At 39.2% G+C, this 24,688-nt stretch overlaps 1 protein-coding gene across 18 annotated transcripts in view; it reads right to left on the bottom strand.

Annotated features, from left to right (window-relative positions):
• RESF1 (retroelement silencing factor 1) overlaps window positions 1-24,312 on the bottom strand; it is a 43,130-nt gene extending 18,818 nt beyond the window's left edge. For 6 of the 18 annotated variants that reach the window (XR_013449136.1, XM_036086971.2, XM_036086973.2 and 3 more), the window contains exons 1-7: window positions 24,188-24,312; window positions 22,810-22,904; window positions 20,806-21,000; window positions 16,338-16,409; window positions 13,938-14,072; window positions 9,924-9,989; window positions 770-5,831 (exon numbers count right to left, since the gene is read on the bottom strand). Coding sequence is in view for 17 of the 18 variants with exons in the window: in XM_036086971.2 (XP_035942864.1) it covers window positions 770-5,774 (5,005 nt within the window). In the remaining variant the exon portion in view is untranslated. Of the gene's footprint in view, window positions 1-769; window positions 5,832-9,923; window positions 9,990-13,937; window positions 14,073-16,337; window positions 16,410-16,562; window positions 16,762-20,805; window positions 21,001-22,809; window positions 22,905-23,805; window positions 23,935-24,187 lie in introns of those variants that run through there. The other 12 variants (XM_036086961.2, XM_036086957.2, XM_036086960.2 and 9 more) reach the window with 12 other exon arrangements.
• Window positions 24,313-24,688: the final 376 nt, after the last annotated feature.

The following is a 24,688-nucleotide window of genomic DNA, read 5'->3' as shown; positions in this document are numbered from 1 at the left end:
AAGATTGCCATTCAAATCTTTTAGTTCTCCAATCTGAATTTCTCAACGCAATGTTTTATATGTATTATCCACAACCCCTAAATGTTTCCTTACTATCACAAAAAATTAGTCCTCTATTTTCTCCTTCCTTCCTGAAACTACACTGAAAATTCTATCATTCAGCAGCTGACAGTTATGTTTATGCTCTGGCTTTGGTAACAATACTGGACAAGACTACTTCCACAGTCCTCCCATTTCAAGAGTAGATTACATGGTAGCGCTTTAACTTTTGTGGTAACACAGTCACCAACTACTTTAAAGATGACAATGAGTCGAACCATTTCCATATGTATAAAAAGTTTTCACTAATATGTAACGATTATCTCCTCATATTTAGACCAAAACTTCAAATTCACAGGGCTTTGAAATTACAAGTCCAAATGAGAATCAACAAAACACTTGAAGTAACATATAACACTTTTCAAACTTAGCACAAAGAACATTTTTCATAATATAGGCTTCTTGGTGCAAAAGGAAATCTGTATTTGGCAAACCTTACAATTTTTTATACCTCGTCATCAGTACAAATTGAGGACAATTTACAGTAAAGGGGAGATAAACTTAAAACAAATACTGCCCAAACCATCGACTTAGAAAAACAAATACCAATGAATGGCAAATGCATTTAAGTCTTTGCTAGCTACCCAGATGGCTTAAGTAGTGCTAACCCACTTGTTCACCTACAACGCCTGACAATGTTCCAGACACCATGAAAAAAATTATACTAAACCTTGCACAGGAGCTTGCTCCTTCCTAGGATGAGGCTGCAGATCCTTCCAGTCATCAACATAATTTGTATTCTTAATCAGTCCATCTGGACATAATTTAAATTCCAGCATGCTTGGTTTTTCTGTGGCATCTTTCACAGGTAAGAGGCTCTGAGGTTTATTTTCCGGTCTCCCTTCTTTGTTAAGCTTCCTGGGTGAACTGTCTAATTTTGTGAGACAAATGCTCTCACGCTCAGTGCACTTAAATGCAACTCTGTTCAGATACAGTTTCCTTTGATCCTTTGACTGGTGAGACACTTGACTGAATTCCACTTCATTGTTTATGCTGCTTAAATTTTTGTCTAATTTGGTTTTATCAATCCACATTTTATCAGGTTGCTTTCCACCAACTATTCCCTTAACATTCCTTGAAATGTATGCTTTGGACTCCTCAGAATGGTGGATCTTGAGGTTTTTACCATGGCTTGAACAAATATTTAAGGATTCTTTAGAAGTCTGTACGCTGCTGTTAGGGCTCTCATCTGATTTCTCACAACTCCCTACTTGCATGGAAAGTTTACTGGACTTCATGTATTGAGAATCACACGGTACATTCCTCACATAGCTTTTCTTTGATGCGTTGCTACCCATTGCTTCTTTGTGCTTCTGCCTTTGCAAATACTCCTTTGGTGTCAGAACTCTATTAATTTTAGATGAACTATCCTTGGAGACTGAGGACTTAACATTTGATACTGTCTTTTCTTTAACCCTACATCTTTCATTTGGAATTGACAAAAAATTACATAATTTAAAGGTACCATCTGCCACACTTTTATTCTGCTCTTGCTTATCGTATTTCTTCCTCTTTATCTTTGAATCAAGTATGCCCCCATCATCTAACTTCCTTTTTTCCAAAACTTTTTGTCTCAAGCCACCTGCTTTCAATTTTATTTTCTCTGGGGATACTGACTGTACCAAAGAACCATTCTTCATACGTGGATCTTTTCTATTTGTCAAAAAACCCACCTTTGTTTTTAGTGGACGTGAGTTTTGTGCCATGAACTTCTGGTGCAGGCTCTCTTGAGAAAATTTTGTCATTTTATTACTGGTGTGAAAAGTTATCTCATGAAACTGCAGTTTTCCTTTTCTTTTGTGACTTTGCATGGAATCTAGTTTTTTATCACCTTTAGATAAAAACGGACCTAATAATTCTTGTTCTGTCCTCAGTGACCTTTGTTTTGTTTTGGGCATATCATTTCTATTTTTGCCTTGCTCTATTTCAGGAAAATGGTTTTTCATATCTGGCAAAGTCAAAGGAATCTTCAGATTGTTATTTAGAGGACTATTACACCCAACAGGGTCATTTCTATCAGAAGTTCTTTCTCCTTGATTACAACTATTGATCTTCGAAGAACACGGATTTTCCCCTTTTTCTTCCTTTGAAGTTGAGTTGTTGATGGAATTACACTGACACTGGGGTACCCCTTCATAAACCATAGACAGCCACCCCAATGCACAGCAACCAACATCGTCTTTCTCTGAATCCATTAAGTTATCATCAGTCTTTCCATCCGTGTCTGCTTGTGGGTCACACTGGCTGTGCCCTTCTTTTTTTACAGGTTCTTCTTTCTGATGTTCTGTTAACTTGTCTACCTCACAGAGTTGATTATCATGTTCAGGAAATAATTCTTTCATTTGCTCCGAGTTTAATATTGTAATTTGTATTTGGTCTGTTGAGCCCTTGGAGTCGCAACCAGTTTTATCACAAGTTTGATCTTTTGAGATCTGGTTTGTTTTCTGTTGGGCCACAGAACCTTCATGTGTGTTCACAGCTTCAATACCATAGGGAAATTCTTTTAAAAGTTCTGACAGCTGATCGTGTAGGTATAAGACAGATGCCTTATCACTGAGAATCTCACTTCTTGCAGGATCTTGGGCAGTGTAATTGCAGGATGAATCAACTTCCCGAGGACAACTATCCTGCTCAATAGCAGGTGATGAACACCTATCATTAGCCATGCTTTCTTTTTTAGTGATATGGTCCAAGTTGCTCTCCTCTAGAATTCCACTATCTGCTTTAACATACTTCAAAGATGATGATTCTGGAGGTTGCAGAGATTCTACCTGATCAGTTATTTTACGTGAAATATCTGTGCACTGTAAAAAATTATCATTTTGAAAACCAAAGTCTTTATATTCAGTGAGGCTGTCTGTTTGCTCTTTTTGTTGTCCCTTAGTAATCACTTTGTGATTGGGTAGAGATTTCTGTGGCTCAACCCTTTTCAAAGGAGGCAAGTTGAATATCTTTGCTATTTGGGAATTGTAAGATGTATCACCTTCAACAAGAGAACAAATATTGTCAATATGTAACATATCACCACTAACAAGATCACTGTTTCTTGACTTATATGAGGCTTGCTGTTCACTCACAGAACAGTGGGTATCTGGTTCTGACTTGATAGGCTTTCCTTGATTGCTATTAGGTATGTCTTCTGAATTAGTTGACTCACTTTGCTCTTCCTTCTGAATTGGTGAGAACATCTTTGTGTCTGTTGTGGTACCTGCTACCGGTTCTTTAAGATTAGCTTTCAGAGCAGCAGTAACACTTTTATCTTCTGCCAACTGATTTTGTAAGCTACAAACACTGCCTTCCTTAATAACTGGATACAGTGTTTCAGATACAGCTTCAGGTGTTATTCCTTTGGCAGACAATGTTTTGACATCTGAAAGAATTAAGGGTGAGACTATAGCAACCTGAAGTTCTGTTCCCTTTGTAACAGTTGCACTGGAAGATTCATAATTCTGTACTACTATTGACAAAGTTGTTTCTTGTGAGGTGTTTATCATCTTATTCTGAGCATTTCCTACAACTGAAAATGGACTCTTATCACAGGTTTCCACAGGTTTTGAAACTCCAACTGCTGTTCTGTTTTTTGACTCATTATACTGTTTTTCCTCTGTAGGTTCTGAAGGCTGCTTTTTCCAGAGAGAAAGACATGTTGCTAGCAATTCCATGGGAAAGTGATTGTCACTTTTAGAAGACACCCCACTTGCTGAGGATTTATGCTCAAGGCAAAATGAGTTGTCTAAAACCTTGGCATTTATATTACATGTACTTGGAGTTTCCATGGTTTTCAAAGTTGGTTGGTTACCAGTGATTTGGTTATTTGAGTTAATTTCAAAACTATGTGGTTTAGAACCCTGAATAGTTTCACTAGCATTTTTTAATAATTTCTCCTGAGGTTTATCTCTACATGTAAGTAAACTGAGAATTAGCGTATTTTTATTTGGATATTTTGAAACATATTCCTCAAAGGATGTAGACTGAGGAACAGAAGTTGTTTCAGAATTTGTTGGCACGTTTAGTTCAACGTTGACATTTCCTGATGAAATCTGGGCCTTACTTAATGTTGCCTGGGTAATGTCAACAGTTGATGCCTTTAAAGAAGTCCTAACTTTCAAATCATGTAACTGGTCTGGCATTGGCAACTTTTCTGAATAGACAGAGTTTAGTAAAACAGAATTCACTTGGTTACAATTTCCCCACTTCGGGTCCTGAATGTTGGAATTTATTGTACTGTGTGTTCTATTTGTTTCTTTTCCAGATTCTATTATGGTTGGTGGTTTATCCTCTGGAGTCACTAGGGTCTCCTGTGGTCCAGACTGGATTTGGGCAGTTTGTTTCAGAGACATTTCAGAATTTGCAGCTAATTCACTGTAAGAGGTATCAGTTGTTTTAATACAACCTGCTGCCATCAAAAGATTTTTATTAATTTTAATTTTCCTTGCAAGTTCCGAAAACTTCTTTTTTATTTCTACTAATGTTTTAATATCCCTCACTAACTTTTCTTTTGTGGCGCTTGTGTCCAGTACTTGATTTGAAAGATCACAAGAGTCTATTCTTCTCTCTTGATTACTTTGAGCAAGGGTCTGAACACCATCCACAGAAGATCTAACAGGTTCATTAAAAGGCTGAGTGACATTGGTATTTACCTTCAAGTTACAGGAATTGCCAACGGTGCTGACAGTTTCATTAAGGTTTTGCCAATGCTGTTGAAAGCTTCTAGAGAAGTCTTTCCTCATTTCAGGTAAGTGCATTTGAGGAACGTCCACAGCAGCCTGTTTAATAACATGCTGAGTACTCTGCAAAGGCTGGCTTGCATATCTACAGTCATAAGGAGGCGGCGGAGGTCTTTTGTCAGTTTGAGTAACTGCATATTGATAGGACTGTATGGTTGCAGTCTGCTTTGACTGTAAAGTCCGTGGAGAATCTGGAGGGTGACTATTTTTAATATGCAATGATGTAGATGGCACAGGGTTTTGTTTCTGAAGAGCAGGATCTTGCAAAAAGCTTCGTGGTAAGTAACTGTATTGCTTTGGAAGTGGTCTATAATCTGGGTAAGTCAGTCCACTGGATGTATACTGTGGTGCCCAATCAACCTGTCGTTCTGATAAAGATGGGTTAAGTCTCGGGGCTCCTGGGTAAGTTACAGGAACTCTTGCAGAATTAGAAGGGATCATTTGTAGTTGCATAGAATAGGAATCTGATGTTACAAACGGATTCTGTAGTGCATGTATATTAGGTGTATTAGTTCCAAAACCAGTTTGATGGGACACAGTTGCCCCTGTAGGAGAAAGCATAGAATTCCTCATTGGTGAGTTCAACCATATGTTTTGTGTTACTCCTGAAGACATTTGCAAATTGTGATTTAGTTGTTTGGATCCTTTAACATTTGCATATGTGATTCTTTCCACTGAAGTTTGTGAGGCCACAAGTGTCCCATTATGCATATCAGGAATAGGGATTTGCTGAGGAGTTGTATAATTTCTGATGTTTAGCAGTGGCTGTGAAACTGGATTTGAATTACCAAGAAACATACATGCTTCTTGGTTACTTCCAGGATAGTTTAAAGAACTCTGAGATGTTGTGTTAAGTGTATTTATTAAAGCCTGCTCCAAAAAAGATGACTGCTTTTTAGGATACTGTGGTGGTAAGGTGACATTCTCTGGTTTTGCATTCCAATTCATTGTTGATTTGATGTAGTAGCAGTGTATTAAAAGTCAGTTGTTTTGAATGTCAGGAATCTAAAGGAAATAAAGATCTTTTATTAAAAATTTGTTTATGTAACACTTCCAAGAAAATTAGTTTACCTTAACACCAATGCTATGTCTATCCTAATTCCAGACACCTCAGACCAAAGATTCAACTTTAATTCGGGGAAGAGGAACAAAGAAAAGAGCAAAGGAGAATACAACAATAAATATGGTAAAGATTAATAAAATTCCTGGGGTGTTTTACAGGAATTCATTCTACATAGTATTTTGTTTGTTACATGAAGTGGCAATTACTTTCTGCTATTATTTAATAGGCTCTTTATTCTAAGTAACCCATGCTCACATGGGTTCAAAAGTTCAAACACATGGTAAGAAGTCCTTATTGTCTATCCCCATTATCAAACTCCCTGGGGTGTCCACTGTTACCTTTCCTTTCAGAAGATTTTATACATAAAAAACAAACACATAAAGAAAACCTTATCTTTTTTTCTGATTTTCATTACTATACCTGGGACACCTTTATCATTTCACTACAAATATATTAACTTCATTGTCTGTATAACATTAAAGTTTCTGGGTATATCCCCATTTAACCAGTCCTCTATTGGCTTTTAAACAGTCCTCTATTTGGTTTTCTTAAGTTTTTGCATTTATCAACTATCCTACCCTAAGCATTCTTGTATTTATGCTTTTATATTTGTTGCCTAATGTTTCTGGAAATTCCTAGAAATGAAATCAATGTGTCAAAGGACATTAAAATTATTTACATAAGCAGTGACAAATTGGCCTTCCAAAAAGGTTAAAATAATTTACACTCACCAACAGTATATTGATAAATCTAAAAATGGTCAAATCCATAACCATAATAAATGAAGACAAATTAAAAACACAAAATTAAACAAACTTAACTTAAACATAATAGTACACCCCAAATGCAGAATAAACATTCCTTCCACGCACACATGGAATTTTTACCAATATGACCATCTAGCTGAGCCATAAACAAATCTCAATTTTCAAAGTATTACAGTAATTCAGATTAATTTACAGTAGAATCAATCTAGAAATTATAGGGAAAAAAGTAAGTAGGAAATTGCCAAATAACTGAGAAATAAGGAATGCACTTTATACTTACACAGAGAGAAAAAGTGCTCTCTGGTGCCTCTTCCTCTACTTATGATACCAGTCCTACTGGACCAGAGCCCCACCCTTATGATGTCATTTAACCTTAATTACCTCCCTAAAGGCCTTATCTCCAAATAGTTACATTAGGGGTTAAGGCTTCAACTTATGAATAGGGAAAGAGGGACCACAATTCAGTCCATAACATGCTCTTATACTCATGTTCACGTTAACACTTGAGGATAATTCATAGCATATTCATAGCATAAATAAATGTACTTTAAAAAGAAGACTGGGAGGGGTGCCTGGTTGGCTCAGTTGTTAGAGCATGTGACTCTTGATCTCAGGGTTGTGAGTCTGAGCCCCACGTTGGGTGTAGAGATTACTTAAAATCTTTTAAAAAATAAAATAAAATAAAATAAAATAAAAGACTGGGAAATAATCCCCACATTTATCACAAGAGTAATAAGTTAACCAAAGGAAAGAAGTGATGACAGAGTGAAATAAGCAAAATAATGAACACAAATGTAGAGATTCAACAAGTCACAAGGTGATTTTTTAAAAAGAATAAAAATCAATAAGCCTCTGACAATACTGATCATGACATTTTCAAAGTGCAATATTGGCAGTAGTGGGGCGGGGGGGCATTTGGGTGTTTCAGTTGGTTAAGTGGTCAACTCTTGGTTTCAGCTCAGGTCATGATCTCAGGGTCCTGGTATCAAGCCCCACGCTGGGCTCCATGCTCAGCTGGGGAGTCTGCTTGTGGATTCTCTCTCTCCCTCTCGCCCAGCTTGCAGGCACTCTCTCACTCTATAAAATCAATCTTTTTTTAAAAAAGTGTAATATTGGGAATAGAGGTTACCACTAGATCCTATAGACGTTAAAATAACATTATTATTTTGAATTTTATTCCAACACATTTCAAATTTAGGTGGACTAGAGAAATTCTTCGAAAAATATACCTAACCAGGAAGAACACCCTATCTCTTTAAAGAACTGCCATGGATAATTAAGTATCTTTTCACAAAGAAAATGCCAGACCCACATGGCTTTGCTGGAGTATTCTAACAATCATTTATGAAAGAAATAATCCAATATAACAATGGATAAAAGAGAGAACACTTCAGAGCTCATTCACTGATGCTGTCATCCAAAAGCTGAAAAGGAAAATTAAGAAGCCCATCTCTCTCAGAAACGTAAATGCAAAACTCCTAAACAAAATGTCAGCAAACCAAAAGGGGTGACATATGAAAAGGATAACCTATCATGATCAAACTGGGATTAGTTCAGAAATACAAGGTCTGTCATTTGAAAATTAAAGTAGTAACACAATAATTTTTAAAATCCTAAGTTTATTTCAACACATGCAAGAACTTTTGATAAAATTCAACATTCGTTCATCTGAAGAAAACTGTGTCAAACCAATAATAGAAATTGCCTTAAATTTGATACATGGTAGCTTTAAACATTTAGACTGACAATAGAACAAACACACCACTATTGCCCCTTCTATTCATCACTGTACTGGAGATCCTGGAAAGTATAAGAATTAGGAAGGAAAACATAAAACTGATTATTCACAGAGGTTATGTAGAAAATCCAAAACAATCTACAGATCTTTGAGATCTATTAAATTATGGGTCATAGTGTTCTCACGAAGAAGAAAAACAAGACTGAAGAAGGCACGTATGCTTTTGGATTAAAAACAGATCCCAGAAAAACTGAATGGGAAGAAATCAGAGAGGGAGACAAATCATGAGAGACTCTTAACTCTAGGAAGCAAACTGAGGGTTACTGGAGGGGAGATGGGTGGGTGGATGGGGTAACTAGGTGATGGCCATTAAGGAGGGCACGTGATGTGATGAGCACTGGGTGTTATATGCAACTGATGAATAACTGACTCCACATCTGAAACTAATGATGTACTATATGTTGGCTAACTGAATTGGGAAGGGAGGGGGAAAGGGAGGGGGAAAGGGAGGGAGAAAGAAAACAGATCCCAGAGAGACAGATCTGTGTATTCCTCCCGTGCCCTCTCCCAAGAAAGCTCCTTAATAATACAACTGACTGGGGGCACCTGGCTGCTTCAGTCAGTAGAGCATGAGACTCCTGATCTTAGGGTCGTGAGTTGGGAGTTCCATGTTGGGGGTAGAGTTTACTTAAAAAAGAAAAAAATTATAATACCACGGACTGATCAGGCAGATGCATAATACAAAGTAGCACTTCTACTAGAGTTAATGATGCCTAATAAATTCCCCTTAGTTCTTATGCGTACTTGGGGTAGAAGGCTGTTATGGAGTGAATTCTGTCGTTCCACTGCCAAATTCATTATGTTGAAGCTATGATGAAGCCCTAACCTCCAATGTGACTGTATTTGGTGAAGGCCCTTCGGGGAGGTAATTACATTTAAGTGAGGTGATAAGGATAGGGCCCTAATCCAATAGGACTGGTGTCCTTATAAGAGAGACATCAGGCATATGCACACAGAGGAAAGACCATGTGAGGTCACATAGAGAAGGAGGGTGACTACAAGCTGAGAGGCTTCAGGAGAAACCAAACACCTTGACCTTGGACTTCCAGACTAAAACTGTGAGAAACAAATTTGTTGTTTAAGCCACCCAGTCTGTTACATTAGGGCACCCCTGGAGGACCAATAGAGAGCCTATGGGTAGGAAGACAAATGACCTTTGAGTAATTTGGGGTAACTTTTTTCTTCTCTCTTCTTTGCTGGCACAGAAGAAAACTGAAGCCTGGAAAATCATCCCTGAACTACCTGTTTAGAGGGAAGGAGTCAAAAGTTGTCTGACTTTTTTTCTGACTATAGTCTCTACTTTTGAATCCCAAGTATTAAACCTTTTGAGAATATATTGTAATGGAGATTACCAGAGACAAGACTGGCATGGTCTATCATTTTAATTTCTCTTGAAAAAATTAACTTTTTGCCAAAATCTCCATCCCACTCCATCATCACCCTTCACCTCTGACAGCCATGGCACTCACCTGACAAACCCCAAGTATGGCTGAACTTAAGAATATCCTTCTCTGCACAGCAGTAGCTGAAGTTTTCTGGGGGGAAAATAAAAATTACACAAGCCAGCAGACTGATTTTATTTCATGAACACAAACATCAAACTTAACACTGCTCAGCAACTCTACTTCATTTTACTGAATTTCCCCCTATTCTCTAAGACCTCTTTTCTCCTACCGGGTCCCCAGCCACTCCAACCCACACACATGCTCCCCTGCCCTAACTCAGCTGCTTATATTTCAGAGAGAAAAAAACAGCATCATCTGCCATCCTCCCATCATCAAATCTATAAAGCCCACCCTTGTAAATGTAACATGCATCTCCAGTAACAGAGTTGACTTTCCTCCTACCAAATCTCTACATTTAAAATCCTACTCCCAGGGCATGTGGGGGGCTCAGTTGGTTAAGCATCTGCCTTCGGCTCAGGTCATGATCTCAGGGTTCTGGGATCGAGCACCACATCGGGCTCCTTGTTCAGCAGGGAGTCTGCTTCTCCCCCTGCTCATGCTAATAAGTAAATAAAATCTAAAAAAATAAAAAATAAAAATAAATAAAATCCTACTCCCCTTCACTTTATTCCTGGTTATCAACCTGTCTCTATGGGATTAGGTCTTCCACACAGGTACACACATTCTCTAAGGTTGGCAGAATTCAAAAACAACAAATAAATCTCACTGGGCCCCATATTCTTCACCTCTTCTCTACCTCCGTACCAGTGATAGTCTTTTAGTTTGGTTTAAAATCACAAGCATAATAACTCAGATTTTAAATGCTTAACACCTTTAAAGGTATAGATAAAAATGATTTTTAAAAGTAATTTGTGCTTCCACAAAATATACAGTGAAAAAAAACATTGAAATTAAAATGTACACTAGAAAATATTCACTTAATGCAAAAGAAAATATTAAGGGATGGAAAAAAGACACAGGATCTAAAAAAAAAAGTATAAACAGCAGATGTAAATCCCACTATATTAGTAACATTAAATGTGAATGGATGAAACTAATCCAAGAGACAGAGAATGTCAGACTAGATTTAAAAACAAAAAAAAACAAAAAAAAAAACAACCTATCTAACTAAATGCTGTCTCCAACAGACACACTTTAGATCCAAAGATACAAACAGAGTGAAAGTGAAAGAATAAAAAAGGTATCATATCAGGCAAACACAGCAGCTAAGAGAACCGTGGAAGGTCTATGCTAATTACCAGACAAAACAAACACATCTTACTAGAGATAGAGATATTTTACAACCATAAAAAGGTCAATCCAACAAAAAGATAAAACAAGTAAAAACACCTAAAAGAGCATTAAAATTAAAAAAGTAAAAACACAAACAAGGGAGAAACAGGCAATTCACCAAGAGTTGAAAACTTCAATTCCACATTTTCAATAATGAACAGAACTGGCAGAAAAATCAACAAGGAGGGGTGCCTGGGTGGCTCAGTCATTAAGCCTCTGCCTTCAGCTCAGGTCATGATCCCAGGGTCCTGGGATCAAGCCCCGCATCAGGCTCCCTGCTCAGCAGGAAGCCTGCTTCTCCCTCTCCCTCTCCCCCTGCTTGTGTTCCCTCTCTCGCTGTGTCTCGCTCTGTCAAACAAATAAGTAAATAAAATCTTCAAAAAAAAAAAAAAAATCAACAAGGAAAGAGAAGTACAGAGCACATTATATATACCCACATTTGCTTCTAGTAGGGATTAAAACAAATTGATTATCTTAAGGTGTGGGTTAGTAAATAATTGTCCATTGGTTGCCTTGTAGGTTTAAGGCTCTCTTCGCTTTGGAAACAACAGTTCAAGTACTTTTGTCAAGTGGTGAAAAGATCAGCAAGCAGCCCGGTAATGGGAGCAGATGTCATCAAGCCACCAATACACTGGATTTTTATATTTAATTGTGGGAACATCCTTGCTATTACTAGCTATAAGTAAATTAGCAAGCCCTGAATGACGACTCCTACAAACAGTTAGCACAAAGTCTGGCTCTACTAACCCCACCCATGTGGCAGGTTTTGCAGTCTGAAGAGTAGGCAATACCAGTATGCTGATGCTGATAAGATGTTGTGGCCTTCACTGGGAGGCAAGCAGCCCTTGTATGTTCACACTGATAAAATGCCATGACCCAAACTGAGGGAACTCAGAGTCAATTCACACACCCCTACCTTAAAGAGAGGATCCATGGAGGTTTCCTTGCTTGTATTTTATCATAAAAAGAGTCCTAAAAGTTTTAACTTAAAAAAAAAAAATTTTTTTTATATCCTGGAAACAAACTTTTTTTTTTTAAGATTTATTTATGTATTTGAGAGAGAGAGAGTGCACGTGCAGGGGGAGGGGCAGAGGGAGGGAGAGAGAGAATCCTTAAGCAGACTCCCTACTGAGCATGCAGCAGGACACAGGCTCCACCCTAGGGCCCTGAGATCATGACCTGAGCCAAAATCAAGAGTCAGCCAGCCACTTAACTGACTGAGCCACCCAGGCGCCCCTAGACAAACTACCTGTAGGTTTGACAGTTTGGGGCTTTAAATTTTATGATACTATTACTATTACATCCTGTGAGAAAACTGGAAGAAAGCAAGTCACTAAAAATTCAAAGTATAAGAAGTTGTGAATAGTAAGCTATGAATTGCAAAATTAATTTGTGAAGCAGGAAAAAAGAATCAAATGGCTGCAGGAGACTATATGTAACAATGCACGTGATTTTCATATAAAAATTTCATAAAGACCTCACCAAGGTTAAGAAAAGATTTGTGAGGGGCGCCCGGGTGGCTCAGTCGTTAAGCGTCTGCCTTCGGCTCAGGTCATGATCCCAGGGTCCTGGGATCAAGCCCCGCATCAGGCTCCCTGCTCAGCGGGGAGTCTGCTCCTCCCTCTCCCTCTGTGCTCTCTCTCCCTCCCTCTCTCTTTCAAATAAAGAAAAGATTTGTGAATTGTCTTTTCAAGTATTCTATATCAATTTAATGCAAAGAATGTAGTTTAAATGAAAAACTGTCAACCCAGCAGCTTCCTTTATTTGTAATTTTGCCTTATTACAGAAATTTACAAAGCAAAAAAGAACCTAAAAATCATAGCTTGGAGGAATAATCATATTAATATCTATCTTAAACACAAATACACAAGCACACACACCCATGAACAGAACTCTATGAAAAGGGACCTGTTATATATATGGTTTGCCATGCCAGGTCAGATGAAATAGTAAGAAAGAATAGGACAAACTAAGCCACATCAAGTGTTAATTTATCAAAGAAACTGGAACATTATTAAAGTGAAAGACAATGTTATTAATAGCCAAGATGAAAGGTATAAAAAAAGACTGTCTCAGAGCAACACAAAAGATGGCAGATCTAGACAATGTCCAGCAGGCATTGTTTATTCCTTTGAATAAACATTATCTGTAAGGAATAAACATTATCTGTAAGTGCTGAACACCAAGTTAAAAAGAAGTCCCTATTTAAACTTCTAGATGGAGAAAAAGTTCCGACCCCTCCCTTCAGATCTGTGTCAACCATAAACATCACATGATTTCATCTGCAAGCCTTTCAGTACTTCAAAAATATAGAAACTTCCTAAGAAATATATAGAATACTCTTCTCCCACCTGAAAAAAACAAAACTATTCTGGTATTTTAAATTGGAACTCTCCCTTATGGCTTTTTAAGTTCCACTTCTAACATGTTCCACAAACCAAAGTTTATTTGGAGTGTCCACTGATATGGTTAAATTAAGCCAGTATTTTTCACTGAAAAACCAATTTGCATTAGAAAAAAGCTACAGCTACCTCTATAACATCAACAAAGCCACAATTACCAACATTATTCAGGAATGCCAAAAGTATCATGATTTACTCAACCTATTCTACCTCTTTCTGTTTGTATCCTTAGTCATGGGAGAAATTAGCCTATCAATCCTTGAATTAGGCTTTCAAGAATATTCTAAGTTTTGTGTTATTTATAATACAACTCTAAAATAACAGCTAACATTTGAGAATTTACCATGTTAGGAACTGTGCTGAATGCTTTGACTACATGATCACACTGACCGGACAGAACAAATGAATGACGCCACGCAGTAGTGCCGCAGCTAGCAGGGCTAACAAGTCCCGCTATCACAGCTGGGAGGTCTCCACACTGTCAGAGACACAAAGGAGACAAGACTGTAATTTCATGTGCAATTTATTACTTACACAAACAGAAAAACCAACATCAGTGTCCCTATTCCCGAAGAGGGTGATACCAACATGGTTGAGAACACAGGCTACTGAGAAGCCAACTCAACTGTAGTCATTTTAGAGCCTGCTGCTGTATCTCAAGGGTAAGGGAGGTGGTAAACTGTGCTCACCTGACACGAGGGCAGCGGGGGTGGGGGGGGGAACCATCCCCGTGGCCATTTCTCATAAGGGTTCTTATCAACCTTTGTTCCAGGAGGACCTGCTGGGTGTCCTGCCAAGGTATGGGTCAGACAGAGATTAGGCTTTGCCTATTCGGCCCATGAGAAGACAAAGGTAATCAGAGTACCATGGTGAAGCTGCCCTCCTACATATCTACCCTCCACCTTTCATGTGTCCAGCTACAAATTCTATTCAGAAGCACAGGACACTCCATCAAATACCCTAATTAACTGTACTTTCTCTTAAGCAACATTGGAAAAGAGTGACTTGACCCTGACCCCTGGCAAGATGATCAGGTCTTTCGTGGAGGTCAAGCCACAACCAGGCTCCCCACACAGAGCCAAGCCAGCGAAGTACGGTCCCAGGTATCATCAAGGTTCTCCAGCGAGAGCCACGTGGCTTTCTCCCTGGAAGAACAAGGGAGTGGGAAATAAACTGCTCTACTTTTGCTGACTGATTAATCTAGGTACAGCATGGGGTATTGGCAATCACATATATCCCATCATAACTGGCCAGTAGAAGTAGAGAGGTACGCGTCTCATTCAGGCTAGAAAATTTACGGTACTTTCTTGCGTCTCTAGAGCAGAGGTCAGAGACCAATTTCGGACTACCTTTATAGTTGTACTATACCCTGAAGTGGGAATTAAAGATCCCAGAGCACACATGCAAAATTCAGTTACCCTTCCTTGGAGTTCTGCCTAGCAACTCATTTTAGAGTGTTCCAGGTAAGGAGGAAACAGGATTCATTAAGGAAACAGGATTCATTAGAGGGGTAGTGGTCTTAAAATATCTAGAAATCCCTGACAAGTGCCTCAAGTACAAAAGTAGTTTGCCAGGCAAGTACAAGCTACCTAAGATGCAACATGCTGTTGGAGTACAAAGTGTATTAGGAGTGTAAGTATTGCTATAATAGGAGTGAGCCAATTCTGTGCCTCTTGAGGTGGACAAAGTCTCTGAACAGAACTAAACAGGTGCCATAAAAGTAGGCTGAACTGCCTTGAAGAAAAATCTGAAAACTTTTACACACTGTTAGTTACCTCTGTCATTATAAGCCACATTCTATTGTCTACTCTGGTTGTCCCAGGTTAGTTTAGAGGGTTGCAAGAACATTAACAGGCATTTTGTTGGCATGGAGTTAAGATCCAGATTTTATAAAACTAAAGGTTGAAATTAATGATGCAAGGGGACTTGTAGTACCAGAAGAGACCTGAAGGACAGAATCTACTTTCTTGTTAGCAGGGTCAGGCAGGGGATAACATATCCATTTAAGTCCAGAGCTGTAACTGCAGTCAAGAAAACACATACAAGAGAACTCTGCTTTCCCTTATCAGGAAACCAATGGAAATCATGACTAAAAGGATAAGGTATACAAGCCTTGGCCTAAAGGCCACCACTCCCAAGGACATTCACTCCCAAAATCAGCAGCTGCTGAGAGTTTGTAAGAGTCCTTCGATTAAGATCTTGCACTGGCCAGCAGTATGTTGACTGAGGGTGGTAGGTATCAACAGCCTGGGGTAAATTAGATTACTAGTTTCTGCCTACTCCCCCAACTCTGATCCCCTGGGTCTATTGTCTTCCTTCTCCAACTAGCATAGGGGAGCTATTCAAGTTGTGCAGGTGAGAAGGCATGACAATCACCCAATTGTGAACTGATCAATACTATGCTCTAAGCCACCCTAGCCACAACACTTTGTCACATGGAAGGACAATGTAAAAACCAACAGAAGTTGTGGCAGTGAACCTTCAGCACTGTAATGAAGCAGTGACCTACTTGAGACGTCCAATAAACACCCTCAACTACTTCACCTAAAACAGCACAAGGCAAAAAATTGAAGGCAGAAGCAGATTTGATATAACTTACATAAACAAATATTCTTTGGGGTCCTAAAGAATTTCTTATGTACATAAATGCTTCTGGAGACCATCTGTCCCTGCCATCTGTAGCTGTAGAGATGGCACACCCATGCAATACTCATGGAAGGAGAACTGGAAACATGTACCTCACCTCATGGACTTTGCCTGTGCCTTCTCTCTTTTCTCTCAGTTGGTCATATATTGTGTCCTTTGTTGCCATAACCTTTAGCCACGAGAATACAAAAATAGAGAAAATGAACAAAACCAAAACTTGGGTCTTTGAGAAGATCAACAAAACTGATAAATTTTTATCTAACCTGACTAAGAAAAAAGTCTCAAATTACTAAAATCAGGAAACAGAGACATTACTACCAACCCTTCATTGAAAATAAAGAGAGAATGGGGCGCCTGGTTGGCTCAGGTGGTTAAGCGTCTGCCTTCGGCTCAGGTCATGATCCCAGGGTCCTGGGATCGAGCCCCGCATCGGGCTCCTTGCTCAACGGGAAGCCTGCTTCTCCCTCTCCTTCTACTGCTCCCCCTGCTTGTGCTTTCTCGCTCTGTCAAATAAATAAAATCTTTAAAAAAAAAAAAGAAAATAAAGAGAGAATGCTATGAGCAACTGTATGCCAATATATTTGATAATTTGGATGAAAAGAACAAACCCCCTGTGATATTGTAATTTATAGTAAGAAATAGGTATTTGATTTTTGTCCCCATTTCTGGCACAGAGTTCCTAAAACCCTTAGGTTTTCTGAAGTGATGTGATGAAGGTGCCTTTTGTTATGTTAATCAGGTGACTTTCAGACTGCACCAAAAGATGGTTCGCCAAGAGAACCAGCCATGTGATTAGGGGGTTGGAACTTTCAGTCCCACCCCCTCCCCACCTCTAGAGAGAAGGAGAGATGGGAGGTTGAATCAATGGCCAACGTTTTTAATCAGTCATGACTATGTAATGAAGCCTCTATAAAAACCCAAAAGACAGGATTCAGAGGGCTTCTAGGTTTGTGAACACATGAAGATTTGGGGAGAGTGGCATGCTCAGAGGAGGCATAGAAATTCCACTCTCCTTCCCACATACCTCACCCTATGCATTTCTTCCATGACCATTGATTCGTATCCTTTAAAGTCCCTTGCATTAAACCAGTAACCTAATAAGTAAAATGATTCTGAGTTCTGTGAGCCTCTCTAGCAAATTAATAGACTCCATGGAAGGGTTTGTGGAAACCTCTGATCTATAGCCAGTTAGACATAAGTACAGGTAACAATCTGGACTTGCAACTGGTATCTGGTATCTGAGTCCAAGGAGGGTCATAGAAACCTCAAATCTGTAGCCTATTGGTCAGGAGCACAAGGGATAACCTGGGCTTGCGATTGGTATCTTAAATGGGGGTAAGGACAGTCTTGTGGGACTGAGCCCTCAACCTATAGAATCTGATGCTACTTCCAGGTATATAGTGTCAGAAATGTGCTCAATTGTAGGATACCCACATCATATCCCCAGAGAATTGCTTGTTGTTGGTGTGGGGGGAACGTCCCCCCCCCCACAGTGGAATTGAGTGCATAACCCCAAAAGACCCCAAAAGACATACTGACCAAAACGGACTCAAGAAGATACAGGAAACTAAATAGGCCTGTAAAGAGACTGAATTAGTAACCAGAAAATTACCCAAAAAGAAATGGTTAATCCCAGATAGCTTTCTGGTGAATCATACCAAAAATTTAAATATGAAAAACCAATTCTACAAACTTTTCTAAAACACAAAAGAGGAGGGAATACTTCCCAAGTTAATTCTATGAGGCCAATATTCCCTAATAGCAAAACCAGAAAAGAGATCACGATAAAACTACAGACCAATCTCATGAATACAGATGCAAAAAATCCCCACAAAGTACTAGCAAATCAAATACAGCAGCATATAAAAATAATTATATGCCACAACCAAGTGGGACTTAGCCCTGAAATGCAAAATTGGTTCAACATTTAAAAAAAAAAAAAAAATCAATGTTATATAACATATCAATAGAATAAAGGACAAAAACCACACGATCATCTCAGTAGATGCAGAAGGATCTAATAGGGTAGAAATGAAATGCACCTTCAAATCAAACACCTTTTCATGATAAAAACAGTCAAACTAGAAATAGAAGGGAATTTCTTTGATTTGATGAAAGGCATCTACAAAAAACCCACAGCTTACATCATAATTAACACTGAAAGACTGAATGCTTACACTCTAAGAGATCAGGAACAAAACAGAGATGTGTTTTTGCTACTTCTGTTCAGTATGTACTAGAGGGTTAAGCAAAAAAAATGGCAGTTAAGCAAAAAATTAAAAAAAAAAAAGACATCCGATTAGAAATGAATAAGTAAAACTATCTCTAATTGCAGAGAACATCATCTTGTATATAGAAAACTGTAAGGAATCCACTAAAAAACTAACATAAGTAATAAACTAGTTTAGCTAGGTTGCCTAGTACAAGTTCAATATACAAAAACCAAATGTATTTCTAAACAACACTTACTCTAGAAAACAATCCATTACAGTATCATTAAAAAGAATCAAACACTTTGGAATAAACTTAACAAAACTGAAAAATGTACACTCTATAAAACATTGCTACAAGAAATTAAAGACCAGGGGTGCCTGGCTGGCTGGGTCAGTAGAACATGAAATTCTTGATCTTGGAGTGGTGAATTCAAGCCCGATGTTGGGTGTGGAGTTTATTTAAAAAAAAAAAAAAAAGGTGTCATAATTCTAAAAAAATAACAAGATAAAACAATCAAAACATTGGGGCACCTGGCTGGCTCAGTTCGAAGAGCATTCAACTCAATCTCAGGGTTGTGAGTTCAAGCCCCACATTCAGTGTAGAGATTACTTAAAAAAAAAAAATTTTTTTTATTAAAAAAAAGAAATTAAAGACCTAAAAAAATGGAAAAACATCCCACATTCAGTGAATTAAAGGATTTAATACTGTTAAGGTGGCAATACTCCCCAAACTCATCTATAAATTCAGTGCAATCCTTACCAAAATCCCAGATGTCTTTTCAGAAACTGAGAACCTGATCCTAAAATTCATTTTGAAAAGAGTAAATTTGGAGGACTCACACTTTCCAACTTGAAAACTTACTACAAAACTACAATAACAAAACCATGTGGTACTGAACAAGACAGAAAATGATCAGTGGAATAGAATTCAATAAAGAACTCTTACAACTCAATACAAGGACAACTCAAATTGAAAGTCAACAAAGATTCTGAATAGACAATTTTTCCAAAGATCTACAAAAAGCAAATATGCACATAAAAGGATGTTCAACATCATAAACCATCAATCAAAAACAGTGCCATACCACAAAAAGACAAGTGTTTGCCATGGATGTGGACATACTGGAATTCTTAGGCATTGCTGTTGAGAATATAAATGGTTCAACTACTTTGAAGAGCATTCTGGGAGTTTCTCAAAAGATCAAATATAGTTATCATATGATGGAGCAATTCTGCTCCTAGGTATATACCCAAGAGAATTAAAAATGTATGTCTACACAAACACTTGTACGTGAATGCTCACAGCAGTATTATTTACAATAGCCAAGTGTCTGTTAGCTGATGAAAGGATAAACAAAATATGGCATATCCATACAATGGACTATTACTTGGCAATAAAAAGCAGTGTAGTACATACATGCTTCAACATGGATAAACCTTGAAGAAAACACGTGAGGCGAGAGAAAAGTCACAAAAGATCACGTATTATTAATTCATCTATAAGAAATGTGCAGAACACACAAACCTAGAGATAGAAACAAGATTAATAGTTGCCTGGGAATGCTTGGATTGGGGGTGAGTGGGGAGTGATCTGTGAAACAAGATTCCAAAATAGGGTAAGCATTACTAAGAGTCACTCTAAATACAGTCAGAAGGATATTGAGGAAATAGGGCCTGTGCTTGTCTTGTTTCAATTTCTGGAACACCATTAACTTTTGACTTTTGTCAACTGCAACTAGACCACCTCCTGGAACACATACTTCTACTTTGGACTGGAATAGAGAGAATGTTAATGCCTATTAGCCAGACAGTTAATCGTGTATTACAGTTTAGTTTAAACTCTGCTAGCATCAATCATTATTCTTCCAAAACAAGTTATGTAACCTTGTGGTTTCTGCCTATATAAGCCTGAACTCCCCATTCGTTGGAGCACACTTTGGATTTCAGTCAACTCTGTGTGTCCCAGATTGCAGTCCCGAAGACGCCAAAGAAACCCTTTTGGTTGCTTTACAGCCTCATCATCATCTGGGTCAACACCATTAATGAGCATGGAGATTGTTTTGGGGGGGGGGGGAGGTCAAGAAACTGTTCTAAAATTGATTGCAGTGATGGTTGCAAACCATGTGAATATACTGAAAATCGCTGTACTCTGTAAATGGACAAACTGAATTAATGAATATGGTATATGAATTATATCTCTGAACTGTAGTTTAAAAAACCAAACGCAGCATTTCTCTGTTATTAGCACAGACGGGCATATGACCCAATGAAAGCCAATGAAATTAATTACAGACTTTTGGTAAAGCAATCATACACAAGGCATGTCCAAGTTGAAGCTGTTTGGATATATACCTGGAGATGCTGCAGCCACTCAATGAAGGGAGGTGTGTCTGAGAATGAAGTCAATGCTGAAAACAGCAGAGCTCAAAATGGAGTGTCTCAAAAGTCTTTAAAATCTTCTTTCCTTAGATTCAGATTTTAGATCCAGCCGAAGATGGAGCTACTTGAACTTCTAAATGATGTGATCCAATAAATTACCTTTTGGGGCTTAAAAAAATAATTTGCTTATGATTTGTTTCTTTAAACCTAAGGTGGACAATATTTCCTGTAACACTTTGCAACCTTAACCATAAAGATTTTACTTACAAATGAAGTCTTGAAATTTAATACATCTCAAGAGAATCTTAGTGATTGTCATTAAATCTTTGCAGTCATTACAACTATCAGCAAATGTCTCACTTGAGACATTTACCTCAACAGGCCAGCCTCCAACATTGCCCTTCAATTTACAAGCACACTTAAGATCTCAAGAATATACACACTACAACGCTGCCTCCCAACAAAGCATTTAGAATTCCTCAAAGTCCACAAGATTACTTCTTTCTTTACAAGGCTTATTACAAAGTAAATTTTAACTTGCATTTCTGGAGACAGAGTTGGTAAACTGTTGTCTCTTTATCTCAAACTGAATGTTTTCCACATCTGTTTCAGAGTATGCCTTACATAGGGGGGATGGAGCAGAAGGGTGGAGAAGGCCTCGTTACACACACAAAAAATCTGGAAATTCACCTTTATAAATACCTTTTTATTTATTTTTTTAAGATTTATTATTTATTTGAGAGAGTGAGCAGGGGTGCGTGCATCAGAGGGGGGAGGGCAGAGGAAGGCATGGGGCAGAGCTGGACAGAGCAGAGATGGACGCAAGCCCTGGATGCAGAGATGGACATGGGGCTCAATCCCAGGGCCCTGAGACCTTGACCTTAGTGGAAGTCAGATGCTTAACTGACTGAGCCACCCAGGCGCTCCTATAAATACCTTTTTAAAAGCAAGATCAATTCCCTTGACATTTGCACTCCTATTTGTGCAAGACATCGATAATCTAAACAGGAAGAGATTCCTGTACATCACACAATAATGTGGAAAAACAAGGCTTTGGGGCAAATCTGCCCTAGATAAAGAATTTAACGGAGGCATTCCTGATTTCAAATTAAGTCTGCAGGTAAAAACTAGAGCTGTGTCTGGTATTTCCCTACAAAAACTAAACCTACAGAAGAGTCTACAGTGAAGGGTTTAATCAACACAAAGCTGGTAAACTGACTTGGAGTTGATAAACTTAGAGCTTAAATGAGCAAACTGAATTTCCTATTAGACATAATGTTGTCTTAGGCCATAAAATACCTTTCCTCTAACAGGACAACAGCTAAAATTTATTGACCACTTACCACTTACAGCTGACAGCTGTTCCAAGTGTGTTATATGAATAAAAATCATGTAATTTATCCCAACAATGCTATGAGGTAGGTGCTCTGTCATCCCCATTTTACAGATGAGAAAACTGAGGCAAAAGGTTAAATAATTTTCCCAAGGCTGTATAGTCAATAAATGGTAGAGCCAAGATTTGAAGCTCAGCAATCGACTGCAAGGCCATGGTCTTAATCACTACAGAGTATTTCCTGACACAACTTAAGTGTTTACAGAATGGAAGATCACTTCAGCTTTCCAGGTTCGTATCTCACAGAATGGTTCTAGGCTTGTGCTCTGCGCTGCCTTACCCCAACCCCTAGCCAGAAATAATAAAAACAAATTTTAAAAATCAAGAAACAGAGCAATCTTAAGTAGACCTCTGCCTGAGTAACCTGAACCAGTCACCTCACCATAATCTACTCTCCCTTATCTTTCTAAGATTAACAACTGAATTCTCTACGCTTTGTCAACCATACTATTTCTCCTCAAGCTTTGTCATCAAATCCATTGTGTCCTACCATTTAATGTTTAACCAATGCTGATTCATTTAATTAATAATTTTATTCCCTAACAGATAAATTAAAGTAGGTTACTTGAAGGTAACATACTTACTTATAAGTACAATCTTACTCTTTTATTATGGTTTATGTTCCCATTTCCCCTCCGAACATGTGTTCCCCCTTCACACAGTGTTTACTTCTTTGGTCCTAGGAAGAGCAAGAAACATTTTGTAATTAATAATAATATAAAGTTTATTTTTATTTATATGAAATTTAAAGTTACAATAAAAGCACATGCTGATCTGTTTACTTGATAGGACACTGCTGTGCAAAACTGTGCTCCTTTAAGGTTGCACCAAATACATACAAAGTTTACAAAATTCTTATTAGGTGTGCAAAGTAACAGAAATAGAAACTAGGTGTGGCCTAAAATACCATTCACTGTTTAAGTTAGAATTCATGTTCAGTCCTCCAGGTTCACTACTGTCCTGCCATTCTAAGACAAAAATACTTTATCTTTGCAATTTTCCTGACTGGAATAGTAAGAGAATCCGACTGTACCGGAGGGGAAAAAAGTAACTAAAACCTTATTCGTGCATGTTAACACTGAATAAAACATACGGTTTACAGCCAACCTTAAACAGAAAAATCCCCTAACAAGCTTTGCGACCCGCCTATTCAAACGCACCCCAAGTTGAATCACATCACCGGCTGTTCTCTATATTTTAAAAAAAGTAGGCTCTTTAAAGTATTACAAATAAATTGTTTTCACTGAAACGATTCCCGTTAAGGTTGCTGCTGAACTCAAGACCCTAAGGACACTTGCTTAGGGCATTCGCATCCCTCGAGAACACCTAAAATCGATATGCATTTGTGCATTTAAAAATGCCTCGAGGTAACTACTGCTGAGGAACAGAAAGCATCTGCGGAACAGAGGCGTTCGCGGGCCACTTGGAGATACAAGCCGAGCAATCCTGTTTCGGGAGGGTCAGCATAATGGAGGTGGGGAGGAAAGGAACGCTCGAGAAACAGTAAATGCAAAACAAAGATTTTTTTTTCACGCTGACGACAGGAAATAATTAAAAACATAAGCTTTTCTCACACCCACCGCCTAAACAACCGCCTTGTAGTTGAACAAAATGCGTACTCGCTCTCTCCACCCGCGACCTCCACCGCAAGGAGTAAGGCAATTTAAAGAAAACACCCAGCGAGGCGCCGCCCTCCGGCTCGGGCTCGGCGTCCGCGGCTGGCCACGGCCAGCCCCGCGCGGCCCGCAGGGCCACGAACGGAGCGGCCGGTCGAGCTGCTCCCGGGCCGAGGCCCGGAGCCGCCTGAGCGCTCGCGACCCCGCGACTCCGTCCTCGACTCAGAACAAAAGCGCCCGCCGCTGCGCGCCGGGCCCCAGCCCGCGGGCGCCTGGCCTTCTGGCGCCCAGCGCCCCGCCGGGGACCCGAGAGGGCGAGCGAAGGGTCGCCCGGCGCCACACTTACCGACGGGCGCACAGCCCAGCGCGGGCAAGCGGGGAGGACAGTCTGGCCTCCCGGGCCCCAGAGTTTAAGTCAGCTCGGTCCGCCTCCAGGGGCGGGTCGAGCAGCGAGGCCCCGGCTCCCCGCACAGCTTGGCCCCGCCCCGGCCGTGGGCGTTAGGAGTGAGGCCCGCGCCGCCCGGGTCCTAGTGCCACCCGTGTAAATAAGGTTGTGGCCAGCCCGGCCTTCCAGTCCCTGGCGGCGAGATTTGCAGAGGCACATTCACGTGTCTGATGGAGAAACCGTCTCTATCTGTGATTCTCTGCCTTTCACTTGCATCAGAATCGTCCAGAGAGCTTGTTACAAAAGGATTAAAGAGCACCACCTGCAAAATTGCCAATTCAGTGGGCTAAAGTAGGGCTGAAAGGGTGGATTTCTAACAAGTTCCCAGGATAGGCTGTTGCTGCTGGTCTCAGAATCAATGATACAGAGAATGGGGTCCGCAAACTTTCTATAAAACATGTG

This window comes from Halichoerus grypus, chromosome 6, assembly GCF_964656455.1.
Source record: "Halichoerus grypus chromosome 6, mHalGry1.hap1.1, whole genome shotgun sequence".
Classification (NCBI taxonomy): domain Eukaryota; kingdom Metazoa; phylum Chordata; class Mammalia; order Carnivora; family Phocidae; genus Halichoerus; species Halichoerus grypus.
The sequence above is the reverse complement of the archived record's forward strand: the minus strand, read 5'-3'. Positions and strand labels throughout refer to the sequence as shown.